The 26227-nt window shown below is 28.2% G+C and overlaps 2 protein-coding genes across 2 annotated transcripts in view; both read right to left on the reverse strand.

Annotated features, from left to right (window-relative positions):
• Nucleotides 1-11550, reverse strand: part of LOC100198379 (prolyl 3-hydroxylase OGFOD1) — a 43662-nt gene extending 32112 nt beyond the window's left edge. Inside the window, exons 1-8 of the mRNA XM_065801473.1 lie at nucleotides 11320-11550; nucleotides 9606-9631; nucleotides 9322-9464; nucleotides 9194-9240; nucleotides 5023-5123; nucleotides 4039-4131; nucleotides 3895-3921; nucleotides 3713-3804 (exon numbers count right to left, since the gene is read on the reverse strand). Of these exons, the coding sequence (XP_065657545.1) occupies nucleotides 3713-3804; nucleotides 3895-3921; nucleotides 4039-4131; nucleotides 5023-5123; nucleotides 9194-9240; nucleotides 9322-9464; nucleotides 9606-9631; nucleotides 11320-11504 (714 nt within the window). The 5' untranslated portion in view covers nucleotides 11505-11550. The remainder of the gene's footprint in view (nucleotides 1-3712; nucleotides 3805-3894; nucleotides 3922-4038; nucleotides 4132-5022; nucleotides 5124-9193; nucleotides 9241-9321; nucleotides 9465-9605; nucleotides 9632-11319) is intronic.
• A 221-nt stretch (nucleotides 11551-11771) lies between these two features.
• LOC100212106 (nuclear pore complex protein Nup155) overlaps nucleotides 11772-26227 on the reverse strand; it is a 107326-nt gene continuing 92870 nt past the window's right edge. The window contains exons 33-36 of the mRNA XM_065801474.1: nucleotides 22558-22668; nucleotides 22294-22430; nucleotides 12198-12301; nucleotides 11772-12127 (exon numbers count right to left, since the gene is read on the reverse strand). Of these exons, the coding sequence (XP_065657546.1) occupies nucleotides 11986-12127; nucleotides 12198-12301; nucleotides 22294-22430; nucleotides 22558-22668 (494 nt within the window). The 3' untranslated portion in view covers nucleotides 11772-11985. The remainder of the gene's footprint in view (nucleotides 12128-12197; nucleotides 12302-22293; nucleotides 22431-22557; nucleotides 22669-26227) is intronic.

Below are 26227 nucleotides of genomic sequence, written 5' to 3' on the forward strand. Positions count from 1 at the left end.
GATAGTGGGTTACATCCCTCACATGGGCCAGAAAGCAGGTTGGAGGGGCACTGGTTTCCAATAACACTATTCAGCCCTGATAATTGAAAAATAGGGTTAATAAAAAATGCTGCCATTTTTGTTGTGAACATGACAAGTTTGTGATGTTTACATTTTTATATAGTTAGATCTAATGGCCTTATTTGCTGTTAATATCAGATCAATACAAAGTGTTAGAAAAATTTACGAGCCATCCCCAAATGGCTGAAAATGGGACTTTTTAGTAAAGTGGACTATATATTTTTAGATAAAACTGATTTCTAAAATGTAACAAGCTGCTTATATTTTGCCAATTTGTTGTAGACCATTGTAGCTAATTAGAAAACTAACATGTAAGGACTTGTTGATGAATAGAAAAAAACTACGGTTAACTTCATTTTGCCTTTATTTAGCATTTTTCAGAATTTTTCCAAAGTTTAGGAGGCTGTAGTTTTTTTCTAACATGATACAAGCTAATGAAAATCACAAATTTTAAGACAGAAATATCTAGAAAATAGTTCTAGAAAAAATGAGCCACTTGCTGAAAGTTAGAAAAAAGTTATAAGGCCTTAAAGTTGTCTATTTTTACCATTCGAGGAACCGAGGGGGGCTACCTGAGAGTGTTTGTAAGGCTATAATTTCTAAACCGTTGCACTTGGAACTCTGAAATTGCACATTTAACCTATTTACATCATTTAGATAATGATATGTAAAAATCAGGAAAATCAAAGATGGTACCCCACAAGCCATTGGTTGAAATATAATGATTTGACCCACCAGCATTTAATAATAGTTTTTCAAAATGGTCTTTAACTATCTGGATCTCTGTCACTCCAGATTCTTTACCTTCCAATATCTCAATTGAATCGAAGAATTTCATACTCCTATAAATGATATATTCACGAGAATAATCTTGAAACCGACTTGATACTAATACAACTGCTTTTTTAATTTTATGCATTTTCTGAATTATTTTTTTTTATTCAAAGTTGTCCATCCATTTTTATATTAATATAAATACAATTCTTTGTATGTTTACTTTTTAACCGGCTCTTTGAAACAAACTTTCAATTTTATTTTTATCTAAGACCAAATAGCGCATAACAAAGCTGTCATAAAATTCATCTACATCCAAATGATTTTATTTTGTTATCAATTTCCATTTAAGTTAGTTTTATAGTTGTTGGAATTTCGTGTGATAGTAACTCAATTTTTTCGAAAATTTTAGAAGCTGGAATAATAACTTAGATAACAACTAGACTGGAATAATAACTTCCAAGCAGTCTAGATAAAAACCTTTAAATAACTTTAACAAACCTTTCACTTTTCCAATAGTTTAGACATTTTTTGGATCACTTCCGTAATTTTTATAAGCTAAAAGAAAGGCTGGCCATGTCTCGAGTAAAATAAACAGTGCTTTTCTCCTGCGTCCAACAAATCTTATTCCGGTTATTTTTGGTAATCTGTAATAAGTTATTTCTAAGACTTTTGCAGCTTCATTTTTTACTTACCTGAATTTCGCAGCAGGTAATAATTCGATAAATAAAACTCTTCAATTTTTATAAATTCTGGTATTTCTTTAAAAGATTCTTTTATTGCCAGTTCGGTTTGATGGTTTATTTAATGGAATGTTAGAAACCATTTGTTAGGGTACCATTGTTTACACCAAAATTGATGCTTGCACCTCAAATAAAATGTGGCCACATTGTTCTTTCCTCCATTACTTGATTTGTGTTGGATTGAATTTGTTTGTGAAAACGTTAAATAACATGACTAACAGTGTAGGGATGTATTTGCATCTTTTTTGCAACTGAAGTGTAGCTTCTATTCAGATTTTCCATAATATTTGTGCAAAATATTTTTTTCTAATGTCTTTCTAACGTTTTATTTATTACATCTTGTAAGGATTTTATTGCATTTATCACGAACAGCATTGGCACAACACTTAATAAGTACTCTGCCAGTAAATCCAGTTTCACACTCAACCTTAACAAATAGTAAAATATTACCTTAAATAATTATTATTGTCACATAAATTAATAGAAACATATATTAATATAATTTGAACTTTTTTTTTTGTATATTTCAGTTCACAGTTTTTGTATATTTCAATCCACAGTTTATCCGAAAAATGCATTATTTAAGAAGGAAACTAAAACTTTCAAGAATAGAAAAATGTGCACGGGGTTGGACATCAAGCTATTTCATAAGCTATTTTCACCTAACTTCAGTAGTAAATATTTGAATGTTTTTCTTTCCACGCCAATATTTTTGAACAGGAACTGCTGGAAAGTTTCTTGAGTTTTCTTCTGATAGAGATAATATATACAATATTTGAATAGGTTATAAATCAGCCTTTTATGAACCTCGAAAGTGTTGCTTTATTATTAAATAAATACTTTATTTATCCAGATTTTTTTTTTCAAAACGTTTTTATTGCACAACAAACAAATAATTTTACACAAAAGGTAAACCATTAAAAACATGATATTAACAGTGTTCCAAAATAGGAGACAACTTTACATTACAAAATTATAGAGTTTGGGTTTAGAAATGAATTTATTTTACTAAACAATTTGTTTATGTGTTACACATAACGAAAAAACTAATTTCTGAAAATGAATGAAATTGTTAGTGTTAGTAGTAAAAAAAGTTACTTGTTAGTAGTAAGTACAATGTAGCATTTTCTTATTATCAAAGAAACATCAATATAAGAATTGAACTGCATGGAAAAAATGTTCATAAATAAAGAAAAACAATTATGCTAAAATACTATTTATTATTTGTTTAAAAAGTTGTTCTTTTATACATGTTGTTACATTTATCAACATCAAGGGTCGCCCAATGATGTTAATAAACTCAAAATTAGCAGATTGAGAAAATTTTTGCAACAAAAAAAACTGAACAAAAACAGAAAAAATCTTTTATAAAACTCTTAAAATGATAAAAATACTTATTGTTATAAAAAGATTAATATTAAAAAAAAAGAAAGAAATTAGGTAAATAAAAGCTTGTTAGTATTCATATTTAGTTATTTATGTTAGTATTTATATTTAGTTATTTATTTTTTATTTTTATTAGAAATGTTATTCCGAGTTTGATCCCCACCACGTTCCTGGCACTACTAGGAACATGGTGGGGATCAAACTCGGAACTTCTCACTTATGAGGCGAGTGGTCTACCACTACACCACTACCGCTTTAAATGTCAAATTGAATCTTTTGACAGTAACATAATTTGACTTTATAGGTTCTTAAATACTCTAAATATTCAGTAACATATTTACATTGAACAAAAAAGAAGTGACATTTAATAAGATCAAAGTTCCTAGAGGGTAGAGATTTACTACTAGAGGGTAGAGGTTTACTACTAGAGGCTAAAGGTTTAATTTATCAAAAGTAAGATAGAGACAATAGTATTATGTATGAAGTATTTTAGGGTTACTAGAGGAACTAAATAGATATTAAATGTACTAATGAGGTAGTTTATGGGTAGGAGTAAACACTTGTAATGTACTTGTTATAAAATGGATTAACAATGATTATTATTTATTTATTAACAGTAAAAACAAACTAAAACTAATAAGTGATGGAATAAAATTTTGAAATTGGAAAAAAACTCTAAAGGAAGTTTTTTTCAGACTTTAACTAGTGTATAACTAAAAAAATCAAAAAATCAAAGAAACTTTAATTACTTGATGAAATGACTTTTCTGTTACTTCAAAAAAAACAAGACTATTAAACGAAGGCACCAAGACTCTTTTAATATCGGAAGGTTCACCATTACCTAAAATGACATTCAGAAACCAAAAAGTCAATTTTTATTCCTTCCAAAAAATAAAAAATAAAAAGTGGATAATGTGAGAATAACACTTACTGTTGGTTTCAAATAAGTCTAACGAACCTAAATGTGAAGCCAATTAAAACTATAAATTTTATTTAAAAAAAATTTCAAAAGAAAGTGTAAATAATAAGTAAAAAACAATAAAAAAACTTTTAATAATAAAATAAAAAATCAAACCTCCATCACTTGCATTCCAATCTTGAGGAACAAGATAATAAACAAATGCAATTCGTCTACCTTCTAGTTCATCATCATGACATAGAAGAACATCTTAAAGAATAATATATTTTCACTTAAAAACATCTTACCAAACAAAATATTATTTAAATTTTTATTAAAATTTTTTTTTCAAACAACAACACTGATGATATTGTATTATTTGCATCCATTATATTTATTAACTAACACTATTGTATTGATGCTGAAAAGTGTCATATAAAAAATAAAAAAAACCAACAGTACGGAAGTCCCAATTTTTGAAGTTTAGTACTAGTGTTGTTATGACTACTAAATAATTTGACTGTCAACTAAATCGACTAAAATCAACTAATACATTTTTAAAATTTAGGTTACACCAACTATGGCATAGGAATGGATGTGAGACATCAACTATGATATAGGGATAGATGTGACAGACATCAACTATGGCATATGGATAGATGTGGTAGACATCAATTACGGCATAGGAATACCATTTCTTAAACCAAAATTAAATCTTTTTTTTTAAAACTGTTTGCAATAATTTAACTAAGAGCCAGAGACTCATATTACTTCATCATCTGCATTACTTTAATATATTTTAATTACTTTTTATAAATCCTAACCTTGAGCTTAACCCCTATTAAATAATAAACCATATTAAACTTTTGAATTATATTTTTTTTGCTCTAAGAGGATTGCTAAATTATGCAGTCATTATAGTAACAATACTAATAATTGAACCTAAATAAAAAATTGAATATTAAATGAAAAATATTTAAAACTGATTCATAACACCACCCTTCTAGCTATACTACTTATACCATCCTACTGAATACACCACCACCTTGCTAAATACGTGCTAACTCCAGCAAACTATTAACTACCTTAGTATACTAGGCGTTAGTTCTTATTCTATAATTATAGAAATTGAAGTCCAATTAGCTTAACAACAAAGTCTACCTGAGTTTTCATAAATAGCACATGACATATCAACAGTATTGTTTAAACTAATTTTTGTCACATCTTTTAACCAGGTTCTAAACAAACCAAACAACTGTTCTCTAAAAGTAAGAAAAATAATCAAAAATAATTAAACAAAACAATTAAGAATATAATTTCTAAAAATTTTTCCCTCCATAATCATGTATAAAAGTTTAAACAGGTAAACGTAATCATGTAGGAAACTTTAAACAGGTAAACATAATCATGAATGAAACTTTAAACAAGTAAACCTTTATTTTAAAAAATTTAAAATGACAAGTCATACTTATAACTTTTATTATTATTTTTTAATAATATTTTGTTTATACTTTTTATTTTGCTAAAATGAATAGATTAAATTAAACAGATAAGTAAATACAGTTTTAAATCATTTCATGATTTAATTCTTTTAATTTCAAGACAACTTTAAAATTTTCTTACAAAATAAAAAAATTTAGCATTTCAAATAAAAAATAAAAACAAAAACACAAAAACTGTACCATAATCTTTTCATTATAGCTTTTGACTAATACTATTAAACCCGAGGTAAAATAAAATAAGAATAATTCTTGAGCGACAAATAGCAGCTCAATAGCAGCTATAACAGCATCAAATTTATCTAAATTATCAAAAATCTGTGCCAGAAAAACTCATTTAAAAAATGTTTAATGCACTCTCAATCCGATCACCCAAAAAGTTAAGGTTATTTTACAAAATCTATAGATATCGACCCGCATTTCCATGCAGACTAGTTAAATATATGACTATGCTTTCATGCTTCTTTTTATTAGTAAAACCATATCTGCTAGTTTAAACAATATCATGAGGACAGCACGTTAGAAAAATACTTTCTTTTTTATTGGTATTAATGCAGGTTTGAGTGTGTAGATATTTGTACCTAAGCATAATTCAGCATCTAGCTATCAGTGTACACCAAAGGTTTTGTACACCACATATTCTATGATTTGCCTTTTACTTTCTTCAAAAGCAATGCATGCTATAGACAATATATCCATAGACACGTTGCACGTTTTCAAATAATTTATATGCTTGAGGGCTTGCCGTACATATTGTAATTCAATAGGTTTGTGCTTTTGCTGGTTTAAAGTTACGTAACTGTTGGCTAAACAATTTTAAATTAATAAACTTATAGAAGTAATTAAGGGTTCTTTAGGAAAAATTTATATACTGATATAAAATTATATATATATAACACATGGGCTGAAAAGTCCCGGGCCTAACACATAGATAGCGCGAGTTTTATTGCAGTCACCTTTTTTTCAGTTAATACTAACCTTCAAAAGACAGCTGTTAAAATTTCATTATATTCTATTCATGAGTTTGTGAGTTATTTTCAGAACAATGGGTCAAAAACAATTTCGTATTTTAATTTTACACTGCTTCTTGATGGGAAAAAATACCGTTCAAGTGAGGCAATGGCTTGAAAAGTGTTATGGTGACTCCGCTCCATCAAAAAAAACAATAAAACGTTGGTTTGCTGACTTCAAACGTGGTGTAGAGACACCGATGATGCAGAACGCAGTGGACGTCCAAATGATGCGGTAACACCAGAAAACATCAAAAAGATCCACAAAATCGTTTTGAATGATTGAAAAGTGAAGTTGCGTGAGTTAGCTGACATCGTAAATATATCAAAAGAACGTGTTAGCTTTATATTGCATGAGCATTTGACTATGAGAAAGCTCTGTTCAAAGTGGGTATCGCATTTGCTCACTGTTGACCAAAAACAAGAACGTGTTGACGATTCAGAGCAGTGTTTGGCCATGTTCAAACATAACAAATTGGAACTTTTGCATTGATGTGACAATGGATGAAACATGGATCCATCACTTCACTCCAGAATCAAAACTCCTGGAGTCTAGACTCCAACTTTGCATCCTTGCATATACAGTATGAATTTTATGGATAAAATATTTACTTCTTGATTTTTCTTTTTTGACAGACAAGTTGTACTTGGCTTACCTTGCAGGGTGCTTTCTATTATAGCTGATTTCTATTATTCTATTATAGCTGATTTTTAAGATAACTTTTATAGCTCAAGTTATCAAAACCTGCTTTTCAAAAACCTACCATTTTAAAAATGTTATCTATACAGTGTTGGTCATTAAATTAGGACATTCATAAAAATTTCACTTTTTCTTGATTTTGAGTTAAAAATAACACAACCAATACCGTGTTAGTGTTCTCGAACCATGGTAATTTAATAATAAACAAACGTTTTGAAAAATATTATTTAATGCTAAGAATTTTAAGTTAGTTTTATCGTTGTATGTCATTTAAGAAGTCGCGAGGTGATTAAGTTTATATTGAAGTTGTATTGGTGTTACGTTGAACAGTATGCAACAGAATAAAACTTTTAATGATTAGTCAAATTAATAATAATTAATATACTGACTGGATTTAAGGGAAGTTTATATTTTGAAATTACTATAATATATCTGTAAATTTTTATAAATTAATAATGAGTAAATGCTCGGACATTAGTCCTGCAAAATGTTGTGAGGTTGCTACCTTGTTGCAACATTCGTCTTTTACAAATATGGATATTGCTAAAAGACTTAATGTTTCCCATCAGACTGTTGGCAGAATTAAAAAAACTTTGTTTACTGGTGGCAATATTACTGAAACTAAGAGAAGTAACTGTGCCAGACCACGCAAATCAACACCCCGTGGTGATCGAGAACTGATAAAGCTTTGTCATGAAAACAGGCGTAGATCATCTTCTGATTTAGTCAGTGAATGGAGGAAAGCTGGAGTTGAAGTCAGTAGTAAAACTGTGAGAAGACGCCTAGTGGAACATGGATACAAGGCCTACAGGCCACAGAAAAAACCAAAGCTTACATCGGCAATGTGCAAGAAGCGACTAGCTTGGGCGAAGGATCACCAGAACTGGACTGAAGATTATTGGACAAAGGTATTTATTGAATATTAATAATTGTTTTAGTAAATATTGTCCTTGTTTGCTGGTTATTATTACTTATTAGAATGAAATTTTTGCTTTTTGTTTTAAATGTAATAATTGCATTCATGTGAGCAACCTCGACATTCTGTTTAGTATTGATAATAATTAATTTATTGATTGTTATGAAATTGTGGTGTTCCATTAAAAGAAACTTTGTATTGTCTATGCTTAGGTCTGCTTCTCAGATGAGACAATGCTAGAAGTTTTGGGAGAAAGGACACAGTATGTTAGGAGAATATCAGCAGAAGCATATCATCCAGACTGTATTCAAGAAACTGTTAAACACCCACAGAAGATTATGGTCTGGAGCGTGATATCTATTCATGGAACAGGGCGACTCCACATTGTAGATGGTATAATGAACCAAGAAAAATACAAAAACTTATTAGAGAGAAAGTTATTTACACAATCAGATGAATGGTATCCAGATGGCAATTGCATATATATGCATGATGGTGCACCTTGTCACATGGCCAAATCCATCTCTAAACTTCTTCACGAAAGGAATGTCCCAGCATTAAAATGGCCAGGAAACAGCCCAGATTGTAACCCCATTGAGGAACTGTGGAGAGAGTTAAAGAGTGAAGTAAATAAAACAGTTTCAACTAATACGACAGAACTAATAGGGAACAGTTGAGAAGCTAGTTCATGTCTGGCATCATGATGAGCGTCTCAAGAAACTTGCAGATCAATTTATTCGTGGATGCCAAGACGTGTAAAAGCGCTCATAGATGCCAGAGGAGGACATACAATATATTAATTTTTTTTAAACTGGTTTATTATGTGATTTAGGATGCACTCACTATTTCATTATCAGTATTTTATTTTGGTGCATTTATATATGAAAATAAATGTAATATATAACTTTTTTGTCAATGTCCTAATTTAATGGCCAGCACTGTAGGTCAAGCCAAAACAACAGCAAGAATAACACATTCCAAGTAGCATATTTTTTTATTTAAGTATTAGATTACTGCCAATAATTAATAAATATCAAAATTTTTTTTTCATCAATAATAATAGCATACGTTGTTGCATAAATTGATGCATTAATTATTGCCAATAATCAATAAATATCAAAATTTGTTTTTTTATTTAAAAAAAAATTTATAAGGGTGATATCATTATTATTGTTTATTATTATTACAAATCGAAAGAAAGTAATACCTTAAAATTGCTATATTTTTAGATTTAGCATTTTTTAAATCCTTGCTCTAAAAGAAAATAAATAAAAACACTACAATAAGTTGAAACATCAGTAATAAATATATTTAAACAAATATTAAAAACCTCACTTGCTTGAATTGATATAAATCATTTGATTTTGGTATGAAATCCAACTGAAAAAGCTCATTTTTTAATTCATTTACATAGTCCACATTTTTAAGGAAGTTTTTAACTGTGCAGCATGGAAAAGGATCAGTAAAAAAGTGCATGTCTATTAATAATAAAAACAAAACAAAAAAGTACATATAAAAAAATAGTTAAAATAGTCATAATAAATTAATGAAAAATTAAAACAAAATAAAACTGATGAAATTTAGCCGTGAAGTATAAAAAAAACAAAATTGTATATTACCTTCATGTATAAATTCACTCGAAGAGCTAAAAATTTTAAATATTTCTTGTGTGTGAAAAAATACAAAAACATTTATATAGTTAAAATAAAAACATAAAATATTTTGTTTTATAACATAATAAAAATAGTAGTTTACATCATAATCCATTTAATTTTTGTAAATATTATTAAAAATGAAGTTCGAAAAAAAGTTCCTTCAAATATATCTACACACTTTTGATATTATACAAACATAAACCACACTACTTTCTATAAAAAATGCTATAAATTTTTTTTTTCGTTATAAATATTTGTAGAAACAATAATTTGAATATAAAAAGAGATCTTTTAAATCAATTTCTATAGATATTATTACCCCTTAAGGGCCAGGCCCGAGATATCTCGGGTCATGCTATATGGTCCAAAAAGACCGAACCCAAGATAACTCGGGCGGTCACATATTTTATGTTTCATTATGTATTAGTCCGAAATAATTTGTTAAAATAATCTTATAACAATATTATTATATTAAACCAACTAAGAATCAATCAAATTAATAATATTTAGATTTATAACAGACTTTTTTTTTATTCCTAATATGTCAATATCTAAGTTCTAAGCATAACAAAAAAAAATTGATTTTTTTGGTGCATTTATTTGAAAAAACATCAGTCCTTAAGGGGTTAAAGTTTCTATAGTAATTTTCTTTGAAATATCATTTTGTCACATTGTGACAAAATGATAGGGGTTCATTTGAGAATTTAAGAGAATTTAATTGAGAGAATTTAACTTTTTGAGAACGTTGAGAGAATTTAACTTTTGATTTTTAATGATTTAATTATTTTGTAGCTCTTTTTGTTTATATTGATTAAATATGTTTTTTATGTTACTTATGTTTTACAATCAATCTATAATTTTCAAAACTGCTTCTTTACAAACTATTTGTTAATTCCAACTTTATTAAATAATGTTGAAATTAAAAATGAAAAAAAGTAAATCATAATAAGATTAATATATTAAAATCATATAATTTTAAACATAAAAATAATATAATAAATAAAAACAGAAAACTTCATTTTTTTAAATGAAAATTGGGAGATAAAACCTTATAATTTTTATCTGCCATATGCTATTTTATTTTATACCAATTTATGTTACTTAATAAAAATAAATAATATGTGTTCTAATAAATAACATGTGTTCAATTTAACAAATTTGATATTTTGATCTTTTAATTTAACGAATTTAAATTTTTACTTTTAATTTTAAATATTTAAGAGAATATAATAAATTCAAATTCTCTCAACATTACAAAATGGAGATAGAACTGTATTATTCTAACATCACGACATAATAGAACAACATGTCACAGATGGTTTTAAATATTGCTCACAACCATTGTTTTATTCGTAAAGTTGTCTTATCGGGGTTAGTATTTCAAGATTAAGTAAAAGTGTTGACTAAAAAAAGCAAGTCTAAAAATGTTGTACTTAGTATCTAGCAAACTCATACCATTCTAACAAGTTAATACCCAATCAACAAAGTTAGCTCTATACAAAATCATATGAAGTCTAAATAATACAAGATCGCATAACATAATTGCTGCAATTAATATATGAAATATTTTAATATACAAAATATTTAACATAACCATGCATAACACAATTGCTCCAACTAATATACAAAATATTTAATAAGATTAACTGAAGTAAAAAGTAAACAAACAAACATAAACCTGAAAGCTTCAGCAACTTTTTGTTTAATTTCCTCTGAAGTTAAAACTAAGTTCAGATCGTTTTTAATTTTAAATTTTTTAACCTTCGCATCCTGCATACCAGAAGGCTTTGACATAACATCATGCTGCACACCAGATTGTTTTGAAATATTATTGTCATGATAAGAAGCAGAACGCTTAGGCATTGTTTTTTCATACACTTTAATTAAATTTCAAAAATATTATTCTTTAAAAAATTATTTGAAATTTTTTATTTTAACTTATTCAAAATTCCCCATCGTATATTTAATAACAGAGTAATTTTTAGATTATTTTTTTCATATATTTTTATAGCCATAGTTTTTTATGTGTCTCATTAAAAATTTTATATTAATTTTTGTATTAGTATGTGTTAACAACTAGGTTAATTACAGTAATAAAAACAACATATAAAAAAACAACATTCGAAACAATTGAAAAAATAGAACTATTGTATTTGGATTTCATTTCTACAAAGAGTTTATTACAACTTTTTCTATTAAAACATTGTTTTGTATGAATCACTGTTTTTCATATAAAGATGATAAATGTGTATTTCTGCTGTTGAACCGGAGCTGAGACTTCAATTTATTTTCTACATAGATATTTAACTTCTCAAGATTTATGATAATTATAGATCTATTATAATCACAAAGCGCGTTTTAACTTTGCTTGAATTCCTTTAAATCTTGGCAGTAAAACCTTCACCTCAGGATCAGACAAGCTCATTGACTCTAATTCAACTAAATAAGATGTAGCGGCTTCAAAGAGGCTTCTCGAGAATGCAATTCTAAAACATAGTTGAAAGTTAATGGTTGAGAGATTACAAAAAGCTTCACATAAAAAACAAGAGACAATACCTATCAGCACTGATAGTTGGAGGATTCTCTAAGAAGTACAACAAAAGTAAAGATAAGACATGCAATATATGCAACGGTTTGCCTAATGCTCTCCATGTATTTTCCTATATAAAAAAAAAAAAAGCATATAAACAAAAGAACAAATTAAATTTAGTTAATCAATACTTTCATATTTTTAAGAATTATTTTTTATGATTTCATTACCAAAATTCCTACTAAAACAGTATATTTAGAACAAAAATAAAAAACTGATGTTAATTAAAAAAAAAAATTACAAATAAGATTTTTCGAATAAGAATTTAAAAGAGTTAGCTTTTATACAAAAAAATGTACTTCTATACCTAATATTTTTTCAATGCCAGCATATACACTACCACCCATAACTATTCGAATAACATAAAAATTTTTAAAAAAGCTTTAATTTGATAATTTTTTTACTTTTATTTTTGCATTACTAGATAGCTTAGGAGTATAAATGTATTTTGAATAAAATTCTTTGATAAAAATCATAAAGTTAACAAAACACATGTTCAAACTAGTTGAATTCGGATTTAGTGTTTATTTACATGAGTGCACTGTTTTGTAAATCGCTCATTAATCACACAATTATCAAGTCCAATGTTTATGTTAACTGTTCATAAATCATCTGATGTGAAGATTATATAAAGTAAGCAATGCAAATATTTAACTATTCCAGCATATTATATTTAAAAAGATTTAGTTACGCTATTCTTTTGTTCGAGTAAATGTTTATAGTTAGTCTCTAATAGTTTAATAATTTTTATAAATAGTTGATATTTTGAAATGTAAATGTTAAGAAAACCAGAATTGTCTATTGATAAACAATCTGCAAAATTTACCTTGTGGCAAGAAAAATATGTTTAGAATATTATAAAAAAGAAAGAAGAAACTGTAAGTGTGGTCATTGAATCGAAAATGAAGACAGAAGAATTTCACTAGTAAAAGAAATAGATAATTAACTGCTCCAGAAAAAATCCATGCATTGAATAGTTCTTGAAGAGCTCTGGTATCTGTGACAACACTTAAGAGGCAATTGATGGAAGCAAGACATGGTGGCAGAATGCAAGGAAACCATAGCTGCAAGGAAACCATTTCTTCGGCTCCGAAATAAGAAAAGAGACTAGATTGGGCAAAATACACAAAAAATGGACGTTGGATTGCTGGAAATGTGCTCTTTGACAGACGAGTCAAGGTTTCAGATTTTCAGATAGTTTGTCTGAGGAAAGGTCGGTGAATGGATGAAAAAAACAGTCTGTAATACGTACTGTGAAACATGGTAGTAGTGTTATGGTTTAGGGCTGTTTTTGTGGTAATACCACAGGTGAAATTGTAAAAATAGAGGAAATAATGACAAAATAAGTGCATTAAAACATTTTAAAAAGTCATGCCATACCTTTTATAAAGCCGTTATTGCCTCGAAGGGAGGCTACAATGATGAGATAAACTATAAATTAATTTTATGGAATTTTTACACTTTTTTAATGTAAACTTAATAAATAGTAAAATAGCATATATTTCAGGTAATTTTTATTTAAAGTTTCTCTCCTCAAAAGTAAAACTTTGATAACTTTGAATATCACCATTCGAATAATTATGAACGGTAGTGTACTTTATTTTTAAATTTTAAAAATCTTTAAAATTTAATAGAGACAAATGTTTTTTTTTTGAAATAGGTAACTTCCAAACATTTGTATACTTAGAAGATGTGACACTGTAAAACTTGTTTTGTTGTGCAGCAACCTTGTTCATCAAGGTTTTGAGTTAAAGAGTCGCGAGAAGATTGTAACAACAACTAGAAGAAAAAAAACGCCTTAATAGTCCTATTCATTCTAGTGACACAAACTTTTAAATTATATTCAAAAAGTAAAGATGCTCAAAAATGTTATTAAAAATACAGCACTAATAAAAACGTTGATGGACAAAAAACAAACAATTTAATACTTTGTGGCAGCTCCCTTATGTTTAAGCACCAGCTTTAATCTCTTTGGCATGGAGTCTACCAGTTTTTTACACAATTCAACAGTTATTTCAGTGCACCAAACTCGTTTCAGCCAATACATGAGATCCTGCATATTCGATGGAGCATGGATTACCACTTTTCTTTTACAAAGATTCTCAATTGGATTTAAGTCAGAAGAGTTTCAAGGCCAGTCTAGAAGCTTTATTTTGTTTTTTTTTAAGCCAGGTTATGAGCCAAATCCTGCTGGAATGTATTACACTTCTGTATGACCATGATGGGCTTCAGCTTGTTTTCCAAGATTGCCTTGTACTTGGTTGCATTTAGAGTTTCCCTTTTTGGAATGAAATGTATGCTGCCATGGCCAGCAGCAGACATACATCCCCATGATTTTTGATGAATGTTTCATGGTTGGCACAGTGTAGATGGACATCTAACTCCAGTAATTAAAACATTAAACTGGCAAAACGTTGATTCATCACTGAAGAGTACTTTTCCCCACAGGGCAGGCGTATGTAAGTGCTTCTTGCAAAATAGCACTTGTTTCTTCCTCTGGACATCATTCAGCAATGGTTTCTTGGCAGATGTTCTTTGACCTAGCTAGAAGTCATCCACGAGTCGTCAACAAACTGTAGGATTGCTAACCACAACAGGCAGGGATGCAGCAATTTCGGATGACACAGCAAACGGATTGGTGACTATTGCATGTTTAATGGCATTGTCATTGCGTCAGCTGGTCTTCCTGTGCCTTCCTGAGCCTCTTTCTGTGGTTGATACTACTTGTTTCTATGAACCTCTTTACAATACGATCCACTGTTGATTTTTGAATATACATTTTCTCAGCAATATTCTGATATGACATGCTATCATTTGCATAGGCAATAACAACAGGTGCTTTTCTTGGAGTAATGTCTTTCGTTTTAAATGTAAATTAACTAATAAACAATAATACTGACTAGAATAGAGTTCAATAGAATATACAACAAATTACTAACACAAATTATAAAAAGTAAAAATATGAGCGAAAATAAATGTCTATTCTCCTTAGAAACAGTATACCGGTGACTTACACATAATAATTATTATTTACCAAGGTCTATAATAATAAAAGTAGAATAATAAAACAATAAGACAAAACTATAAAAACTAAGTTCTTATTGTCATCTCTACTTTTTTGGCCATGACTGTAGAATAAACATTTCAATGATATTGTTCATAATTTTTGTAAATCATCTCATAATACATATATGAAGATGTTAAGAGTGAGTGTGATGTCTGGAAGTTACCTGTCTCAAATACCAAGAGCCTGCCTCTGTGCCTAATTTTTTACATTCTCAAAGTTATAAAGGTGCTTAAAAAAGATCTAGCAACAGGGCTTTGGAGCCAAAGTCTAAAAATTGGCTCTGGCTCCATTGGAATTTTTGGCTCCAGCTTTGGAGCGGTTGCCCGAAAAAAAAATCAAAATATTTTTTAATGTTTTATGACTTAAATACTATTAATATTTTGTTAATCAAAATCTTGATTCATCTTTAAAAACAAAAAATCTAAAGTATCAGGTTTGAGTGAAGAACGCAGATCTTTCGATACAAACTTAAGAGCAGAAAATAGCCTCTCTTCGCTTGCTTGTGAGATAGGTGTGACAAGTGACAACTCTGCGCGCTTCTTGCATTCTTTTAGGTATTCTTCAATTCCCTCAAAAGCTGAATTCACTTTTGAATGTCCCATTTCTTCCATTATCCTACAGCAGTCCAAAAAATTGTATTAAAAGTATATTAATCAAAAAAATTAAAAAAAGAAGTTTGACCAAAATTAATTTTGGTCACACTACTCCTTTTTTCTTTTTCTATCAAGCTCTTTTTCAAACTCATCCTCTTCTCCATCGGAATTAGGTTCACTTAAAACTGAAAGAAGTACTGTAGATAGCACAGCATTATTTTTTATTTCTTGACTTTCTATTATATTCTTGGCATTTCTTTTATAAATTTTTTCTGCTATTATTTTTAAGCCTTGTTTTGCTCATACTATCTGGTTTTCTTCCATTAGTATTCTATATCTAGCATCAACATAAACTGCAGCTGCAGTAACATAAACTGCAGCTGCACAACATAAACTGCAGCTGCACAACATAAACTGCAGCAGCATCAACATAAACTGCAAAAATATATCATTATCAAAGGTTTTTCTACTTGTTTCTACATAGATTTTGAAATGTCTTCTGCAAATAGTCTTTGATTCTTCTTTAGGTCAGATTTCAATTTCAACCATTCCTTTAGAAACTCTCCTGGAGTAATGTCGATTCCATAAAGTTTAACTGTCACATCATGTGGCTTTTTTAAAAGATTGCTAAGATGACTAGATTTATCCCATATTTCAGGGCGTAAAAAGAATATCTGATCAACTGCAGCAAATTGCTCACACAGTGGACGCAAAAGTAATAATCTTTCAATTATCCAGAATGTAGAACGCCAGAGTGTCTCATTATCCAAAATTGGAACAATTTAAAAAAAAAAAAGTTGTAAAATTTCCACTTGCTCTTAATTATGCAAAGTTCAAAAATTTTCATCACCTGAGTATTTGTTTTAAATTGTGATTGCTCTAATCATATTGGCTGCATTGTCTACACTTGCACATACTATTTGATACCAAATCTATATAGATCTTCAGCCATTTTTTTGATAGCAACAGGGTTGTGCTGTCCTTGTGTATCTATCAGTGTCAAAGTTTTTAAACTTTTTTTTGCATAATAATATTGAATATTTACTTCCAAAGAGTTATTTTGGTGTCGAGTGGCTGCATCTATTTTCACATAAATTAATTTCTGTAACAATATTTCCTATATTTCAGCTTTCTTTTTTTCACCAAATTCATTAATCGAATTGCATACAGAATTGTGTCTAGTACTGAATCCAAGAGTTTTACCTAATTGGCCTGTAACCAACTGAAATCCTTCATCTGCAAACATTTTCAACAAAACTCCGTTATTCACTACAATTTTAATAATTCCAATTTTAAAAGTTTTAGCACTAACTTGATTTATTGTTCAACTACTAGTGATAAAAGAATATAAAGTAATCTGTTTAGTTTTTTTAGTTTTGAAATCTTGTGAATGTGATAAAATGATTTTGAAGATTTTCTTTGGGCCATAAAGCTCATTTCAGATTCAACAATTTTATATTCTGATAGATGTGATTTTTCCAAATGTCGTTTTATATTGTAAACTTTTAATTTTTTTATTTATCTTTTCTGTAATCTTACATGTAACCAGTTTTGTAGTTTTATCAATTGAAAAATACTTATCTAGAAACCTCTCAGGATCATTTGAGTTTAAAGCTATTTTTATAAAAAACTATGAAAATAAAGTAAATGACAAATTTTAAAGATAAGAGAAATAATAAAAAAGATTGTATAAACAAAAATAATATCAATAGTATCAACAAAAAAAAAAATGTTTAAAATCTTTTTATTATTTTATTTGGAACTCACATGTTTAAATCTATTTTAAAAATGTTTCAACTAACTAAAAATGTTAAAACAAATCATGTGACTTAACACATAAAGTATTTTTTTGTTAAAGATCGTCCATAAAGTACATACATAAAGTAGCTCAAATGGTGGAGAGGGTCAATTATGAAAGTAAGGAGACACTAAGTTAAAAATGTTGAGTAAAATGTTGAGTAGGTAGTTTAAAAGAATAGGTACTTTTAGGGAAGTGGAGGGTACTCAAAAAAGTGTAAAGCAAAATGCAGGGGATGGAGGGGAGGGGGTTGGAGGAAATAAAAAAAAAAGCTTACGTACTTTATAGATGACCCTTTAACCAATCATTGACATTGTTTAGAAAGTAACTTATCATACTCTACAATAAGAACAATTTATTTAAACACAATTATTACACAAAATAATTACATTACACAATTATAATTACACAATTATAATTGTGTAATTATAACATTACATTAATTAATTGTGACATTACACAAAATAATTGGATAAAAATGAAATTCTTTAAAAAAAAATTTTCTTTTTGTTTTTTTTATAAACCATATGAAAAAATGCATTATTTAAAAATTATAAATATTTTAATGAGCGTAATTGTTTAAATTCTTTAAAAAAATCTCATTATATAAAATAATAACTTTATGGAAATTGGATATTTTAAAATATCAAAAAGATGGAGCTGGCTCCGGAGCCAGCTCCCGCAGGAGAACTTTAGCTCCAGCTCTGGCTCATGTAAAATCACCAGCTCTGGCTCAGCTCTGGATAGCTCCGGCTCCAGCTCCAGAGCTGCTCCAAAGCCCTGTCTTACTTCACAAGAGGATTTAAAAAGAATTCTTGCTGCCTTTCTTACTAAACACCGCAAAAATAGTCAGAGTATAAATAGTCACTTTGAACCTCTTGATTCAAAAGCTATCGGTCTTACTCCTGCACCATAGCTGCTTATATTGAAAACATAAGCAAACACTTATTACAAATATTATTTTTGATTTTAATAATATTTTTTTCTTCGATTAACATTAAAAGATTTTTTCATGAAATAAAATACTAGTAAAAAATTATGTTAATTATGTTAATTATGTTAATTATGACTTTAACTAAGACTTTTGCTTATCAGGAAATAATGGTCAAAACACAGAACTTTAGATTTTTTCAAACTTTGAGGATTGATATCTCTTGCATGTTTTCTTGGATATTGTTGAAACGAACCAAGGCTTACATTAATTATATGTAAATAAATCATGTTCAAGCAAAAGCCTTGAAATTAAGTTTTGTAGTTAATGTGACGTGTAGATTATATATCATAATAACGACTTTAGGTCTGCCATGAAAAGAAAAAATGTTATTTAATTTCCTTTTGGATGGTTCAAATATCTGAAAACAATCTGAGAACTCATAATAAAAACTTATAAAAGTCCAAGAAATAACCATATTTTGCCATATTTTGAACTAACAAAATATTTTAGCAATAGTGTAGATATGCGTAGCAAACTTTCTTAATATTATTATTGGAATTTAAAAACTTGGTACTTGATATTTTTACCATCGAATCAAAAAAGAATATATATTCTAAAGATTACTTTCTAAGCTTTTTCAATCTAAAAAAAAAACTTAACAAAAAACAAATAAATAAATAAATTTTTGAATGCTTGGGAGTTAAATTTGACTTTTGTGTTAACAATCACTGGGTAGAATGAGTTTACTTAAGTAACATAGTATAAAGCTTTACTTAAGCAACATAGTATAAAGCTTTACTTAAGTAACATAGTATAAAGCTTTACTTAAGTAACATAGTATAAAGCTTTACTTAAGCAACATAGTATAAAGCTTTACTTAAGTAACATAGTATAAAGCTTTACTTAAGTAACATAGTATAAAGCTTTACTTAAGCAACATAGTATAAAGCTTTACTTAAGCAACATAGTATAAAGCTTTACTTAAGTAACATAGTATAAAGCTTTACTTAAGGAACATAGTATAAAGCTTTACTTAAGGAACATAGTATAAAGCTTTACTTAAGGAACATAGTATAAAGCTTTACTTAAGGAACATAGTATAAAGCTTTACTTAAGTAACATAGTATAAAGCTTTACTTAAGCAACATAGTATAAAGCTTTACTTAAGTAACATAGTATAAAGCTTTACTTAAGCAACATAGTATAAAGCTTTACTTAAGTAACATAGTATAAAGCTTTACTTAAGTAACATAGTATAAAGCTTTACTTAAGTAACATAGTATAAAGCTTTACTTAAGTAACATAGTATAAAGCTTTACTTAAGTAACATAGTATAAAGCTTTACTTAAGTAACATAGTATAAAGCTTTACTTAAGTAACATAGTATAAAGCTTTACTTAAGTAACATAGTATAAAGCTTTACTTAAGTAACATAGTATAAAGCTTTACTTAAGTAACATAGTATAAAGCTTTACTTAAGTAACATAGTATAAAGCTTTACTTAAGTAACATAGTATAAAGCTTTACTTAAGCAACATAGTATAAAGCTTTACTTAAGTAACATAGTATAAAGCTTTACTTAAGTAACATAGTATAAAGCTTTACTTAAGTAACATAGTATAAAGCTTTACTTAAGTAACATAGTATAAAGCTTTACTTAAGTAACATAGTATAAAGCTTTACTTAAGTAACATAGTATAAAGCTTTACTTAAGTAACATAGTATAAAGCTTTACTTAAGTAACATAGTATAAAGCTTTACTTAAGTAACATAGTATAAAGCTTTACTTAAGTAACATAGTATAAAGCTTTACTTAAGTAACATAGTATAAAGCTTTACTTAAGTAACATAGTATAAAGCTTTACTTAAGTAACATAGTATAAAGCTTTACTTAAGTAACATAGTATAAAGCTTTACTTAAGTAACATAGTATAAAGCTTTACTTAAGTAACATAGTATAAAGCTTCAAAGATCAAATATAAAACTACTTGTTATACTAAATTATGATTACAAACTATGAAATAAAAACTTAAAACAATCATGTCAATACAATGAGTCCCTATGAAGAAATGAATGTATTTTGATAAAAAGAACTTATTCATCTATCACAGCTTATCTATCGAAAAGTAAAAGCTTTCGAGCTACTTAATGGGAAAACTGGAGCTGAAATACTTTTGTTAAAAATTTTTCTTCTTTATCTGTGAAAATGTTCAAATAAGCCAAAAAATATTTTTCACAGTCGTGTATTGATGTAAAGCAAAGTCTTCTTTTTAAAATAACATTGAAAGGGTGCTGCATCAATTTCCAAAAAACAACAGGTTGATAGAAGTGTTTACACTCTCAAGATTTATCAACAAATTGGAATAACTAAATAATTTTGGAATAATTAAATAATTAAATAGTTTTGTCAAATTATTTAATTATAAATTTTTTAGCTGAACACATGCTCTCAGAAAATCAATCTTCTGAATTTGTGGCAAAACCATGGCAGACAAAGCAGACTTTCCTATGTCAATAAAATCAATAATTTTTAGTTCTGCAATTAAAAAAGGGCTTAAAAACTACAAAAATATCACTGGAGGACCATTATCAAAATGGAAAATGTTAAGATATTCTAAAAAGTAAAAGCATCATTAATGCAGACACTTGTGACTAGGGAAGCACATGAGAAGAAAATGATTTGTGAACAAGTTCACTAGCTGCTGAGGATTAACTCAAAGCCCAGTAAATATGTGATAAGTTGTCAAATTTGATCATTATCCGTAAGACAAGTAACTTTCATATTCACAAATATCCAAAGTACTTATGATGTAAACTGTAACCTATGCCCATCAATTTTTTATTAAAAAAATGTTTATAAAATTTTTTACCATTTTTAAATGTTGGAAGATTTTTCTCATTAACAGCTTTGGATAATTTTTATCAAATACTCGTGTACCGTTCGGTTATAAAAATGTGTGAAATTAAAAAATAGTTAATGTTGCTAGGCATAACTACACTATTAATACAATATTTTATTAGTTCAAAATATGGCTGCTTTTATGACTTCTGTAACTTCTTTATCATGTGAGCACATGACCATTTTTTAGATAATGGACAATGCATGTAAAAAAAAAATCAAACAACCTTTACTTTTTATGACTGACCAAGAGGTCACTGCCATATGGGTAATTTAACAATGTATTAACTACAAAAGTTAATATTTAAAGGTTCACTTTGCTCCAAGCTATTTTCTTGCACAGAATCATTTTTCATATAACCAATATAAGTCTTGGCCCATTTTAAAAAAATGTTTAAGCAATGACCTCAACAGACATCAATTCCTAGAGCTAGTGGAAATGTTAAATTTGGTAGTTTTGGGCCATAATTTCTAAACAACCAAACATGTAAACATATTGACTTTTTACCAGCAGTGTAAAAACTTACCCAGAGTAGCAGAAAAATTACAAAATAAAAATAATAAAGTTCCATTTTTAATTTGCTCACCACAGTACTAATTTTATTTAATGCGAAAAAAATGTGTCAGTGAATAATGCTCATTGTTTCCTCTAAAATATCTGAAAATAAATTTGAAGACAACACTTCCAGATCATGTTGGCTATATTTCTCTTACAATGGCTCTTAAATTTTAAGTCAAAATTTCTAAAAAACTGAGAAAAACTTAATGTACCTTGGCATTAAATATTTTGTTATATTCATTAAATAATGCCATTGGGTCAATACCCATGTCCAATGCAGTCATGAATACCCATTGGTGCTGCCAAATCATTTCACAGGATTTTCTTTCCAGCATAGAAATAAGGAAATCTAATTTTAAAAAGTTTTTTAAAATTTATAAGTGACTTATTTTTAAAAAAATAAACAATATACAGCAATTAAAAATATACAACTAAATTAACTAAAAGCTAAAAAAAACCAAAAAAAAAAACCATACAAGTAGGAAAGTATTGTTCTTGCTTAACATAAGATTTTCCAACAAGAACAAGTTGTTGTGAAATGGCTTCCATTTTATCAAGAGAGGAGAGAGTGTAGGTGTTTTCAAATGCTAAAGAATAAAAATTAGATTTAAAAATAATTCAAGAAATTTAACCTATAAATAAATAATGATAATTAACTGCATTAAAGTAAATTTATTATTTATTAATATTTATTTAAATTTATTGTCATTAATATTTATTTATATTTATTAGTGTTTGTTAATATTCATTTAAATTTATTATTCCTTATTATTATTTATTTAAATTTATTATCATTTATTAACATTTGTTTAAATTTATTATTATTTATTAATATTTATTTTTCACCAAATAAACTTGCAGCTATAGCTATAAGGTTTAGAAATTGGATTTGTCTAAGCATAAATGCCTGTCAAATTTTCATACAAATATATTATGTATATGGTATATTTTCTAATCTTTAATCGTAAATTAGGTAGTGGTGTAGAGGTAGAGCGCTTATCTCATAAGCGAGAGGTTCTGAGTTCGATTCCCACCACGCCCCTGGTAGTACTGCACTTAACTTGTTTCTCCGCACAGCGGCCTTGTTCGTCAAGGTTCATGTTTTGGAGTTATAGAGTTGGGAAAAGTTTATAACCACAAGTAGCCTCCTCATCTGTAGTGACCTTCTTGGCCTTATGGAGGTGAGTTACAAAAAAAAAAAAAAAATTATTATTTCTTCTATTAGATAATAAAATAGTTTGTTTTTAAAATTGCTCAAGGATGACGCATTTACAAAGTTATCAGGAAGGGAGCTCCATTTGTTGACTAAATGTTAAAAAGATTTGATGAGAAGCCACACAACAAGGTTTTTCTAGTTTAAATGAATTTTCTCTTGTAATAGAATTTATAACTGTTTTTGGAAAGATCATTTGATAGTTGTAGCAGTTATGTAACCATTTATAGGCGTTTATTAAATTCCCATGGACTAGTCTGTAACTTATGGCTGTCATAACAATTTTTAATAGTCTTTGGTGATATGTAAGGCTTTGTAATCCATGAGCTAGTCAAACTAGTGCTGAAAATAGTTTTTTTAAATAAAATAAATTTAGATAAGAAAAGAATATTTTTATTAGAAATAGCATTCACATTTCTTTATTAACTTGTATTGAGGTATGTTTGGAGAATAGTAAGTTATTATTGATATATACACCGATATTCCGAGGTCAGTTTCTGAGTATTTGTTTCTTATTTCTTCTGCTTCTTGGGCAGTTATCCATTGTGAACGCTTTTTAGTTTTTGTTGAGGATTTTGGAACATTTTTTTTTAAGGTTTGTGTAGTATATATCTCAAAGTTGTTCTGGGTTAAAATTTTAATTTAATACTAAAGTTGACAGATCTTTATTAATATTATTATAGTTTCCTTTAAAGAATAAATGTTTATTAGTAGTATAAGTTGGTTTATCAATTGATTATTTAGTTAAAGTATAAAAGGTGGTGATGACTTTTTCCAATTGGCAAGGTGGATTATTGGTGAAATTATATTTTCCATGAATGTTACTATTACATCAATTGTGGTTGGACTTGGGTTTATTCTGAAGTGGATTGGTTTAGATATATGTTGCGTGAGAAAACAATTGTGGATTGAATCAATGAATTTTAAGGATTTTAATGAGCGGTGTATTTTTCTGATGTTTATGTATTTTTCAGAAAGATTAGTTATGTGTTGACTTATATAGTTATCATTTTCCTCATCGCTATTTCATTGCTATTTTCTATTTTCTATTGATATTGAAATTGATAATGAATTTTAAGGATTTCGATGAGCAAAATATCGGGTTTTCTTTTTGTTAGACCAAGTTATATCAAGGTAGTTAAAGTCTCCAACAATCAGCATGTATGTGTATTTTTCAGAAAGAATAGTTATGTGTTGATTTATCTTTTTATCATTTTCCTCATTGCTTATTGTACATTACTGTACATTACTTACAACTACATTGCTTAAAAATTCAGAGATCTATAGAATGTTGTTATTAGTAGCTTTGAATTTTTTGTTTGAATCTGACATTTAATTGATTCTGACACAATTGTATCGAAGCTAACCAATGACGATTTTAACGATATGTACAAATATTGCTACACCTCTTTGACATGGTTTAGTATTGTGATTTGTTAGTGTTATGTAACTTTCTATAGTAATTTCTTGTTCATCACATGTTGATCTGCAATTTTTTGGTAAAGTTTTAGTAAGACAAATGAGATGTGGTTTAAGTTTTTGAACAATGAAATTTAGTTCTTGCAGTTTGTTCAAAATTGAATCAATGTTTGTATAAATTAATTTAAGTGGTTTAATTTGTGTGAGCTTGTTACTTTTATTAGATTTGAAAGTTTAACCATTTATTTTTTTGTTTATTATTATTTAATGTGTTTGCTGATGTTGAGTTTAAAGATTTCGTTGCGCCTGATGCACCATCGAAAGGGCGAGTTGGGTTTATTTTCTAAAAGTTGATGGTTTCTAATCTCTTTTTTTTCTTTCTTAATTCAAAATCTATTAGTCTTTCTGCTGGCGTCATATCCGGGTTAAAATAAATATTTTTGTAGTTGTTGTTATTTCGTAATTCCCTTGACACAAGTAGAACTTTATTGCACTCACACTTTTCAGGAAGTACAACAATAGTTAACGGGTGATGCGGAAGTTATCGGACAAATCCTAATTTCACTATTTGAGCATAGTAATTAGTTTTTGTGGTTTTATGCGTAGGCATAAACGTTCTATAAAATATAAACTTTATTATTTGAAACACAATTATTTAAAATGAGGTTAAATGCAGGTGAACGAGAATCTTTTCGAAAGCGACTAAAAATGTTTTTTGTAAATAAACCTAATATTAAAAAAAAAAAAATCGTAAATCATTTTGAAAAGAAAGGATTTGCTCGAAGTACAATATATGATAACCTAAAAAGACTTGAAACTGTTCAATCGTTTTCTGATAGAAAGCACACTGGTCGTCCGACATCCTGAACTAGAGAAAAGAAAGCCGAATTAACGAGACTTGTCAACAATCAAAAAGGGGTCAGTCAGAGAAAAATAGGTATTAAATTCGGTGTAAATCAATCGACAATTGGTCGTCAGTTAAAAAAATGAATATTAAATATAGAAAATGTAGAAAATATAGAAAAATATAGAAAAAAGACTCCAAAATACACGATAGAACAACAAATAAAGGCAAAGAAAAGAAGCAGGAAACTAGTTAATTAACTCTATAACACAAAATCGCTTCTAGTCATCGATGACGAAAAATACTTTTGTTTTGCAGGGGACAACATGCCTGGAAATTCTGGATACTACACAAACAACAAAAAGACATGCCCAGAAAGTGTTTGTATTATAGGAAAAGAGAAATTTCCATAAAACTTATTAATGTGGATAGCCATATCTGCTCGTGGTATGTCCGAGCCATTGTTTCGCACTTCCAAGGCTGTAGCGATCAATCCATCAATCTATATTAATGAATGTTTAGAAAAACCACTTCTTCCATTTATTCACAAGTATCATGGAGACTTTAACTATTTATTTTAGCCAGATTTAGCAAGTTCTCATTATTCTAAAGATTCTCTAAATTGGATGGACCAATATGTCTATTATGTTGATAAAGAATCCAATCCCCA

Source organism: Hydra vulgaris, chromosome 07, assembly GCF_038396675.1.
Source record: "Hydra vulgaris chromosome 07, alternate assembly HydraT2T_AEP".
NCBI lineage: Eukaryota > Metazoa > Cnidaria > Hydrozoa > Anthoathecata > Hydridae > Hydra > Hydra vulgaris.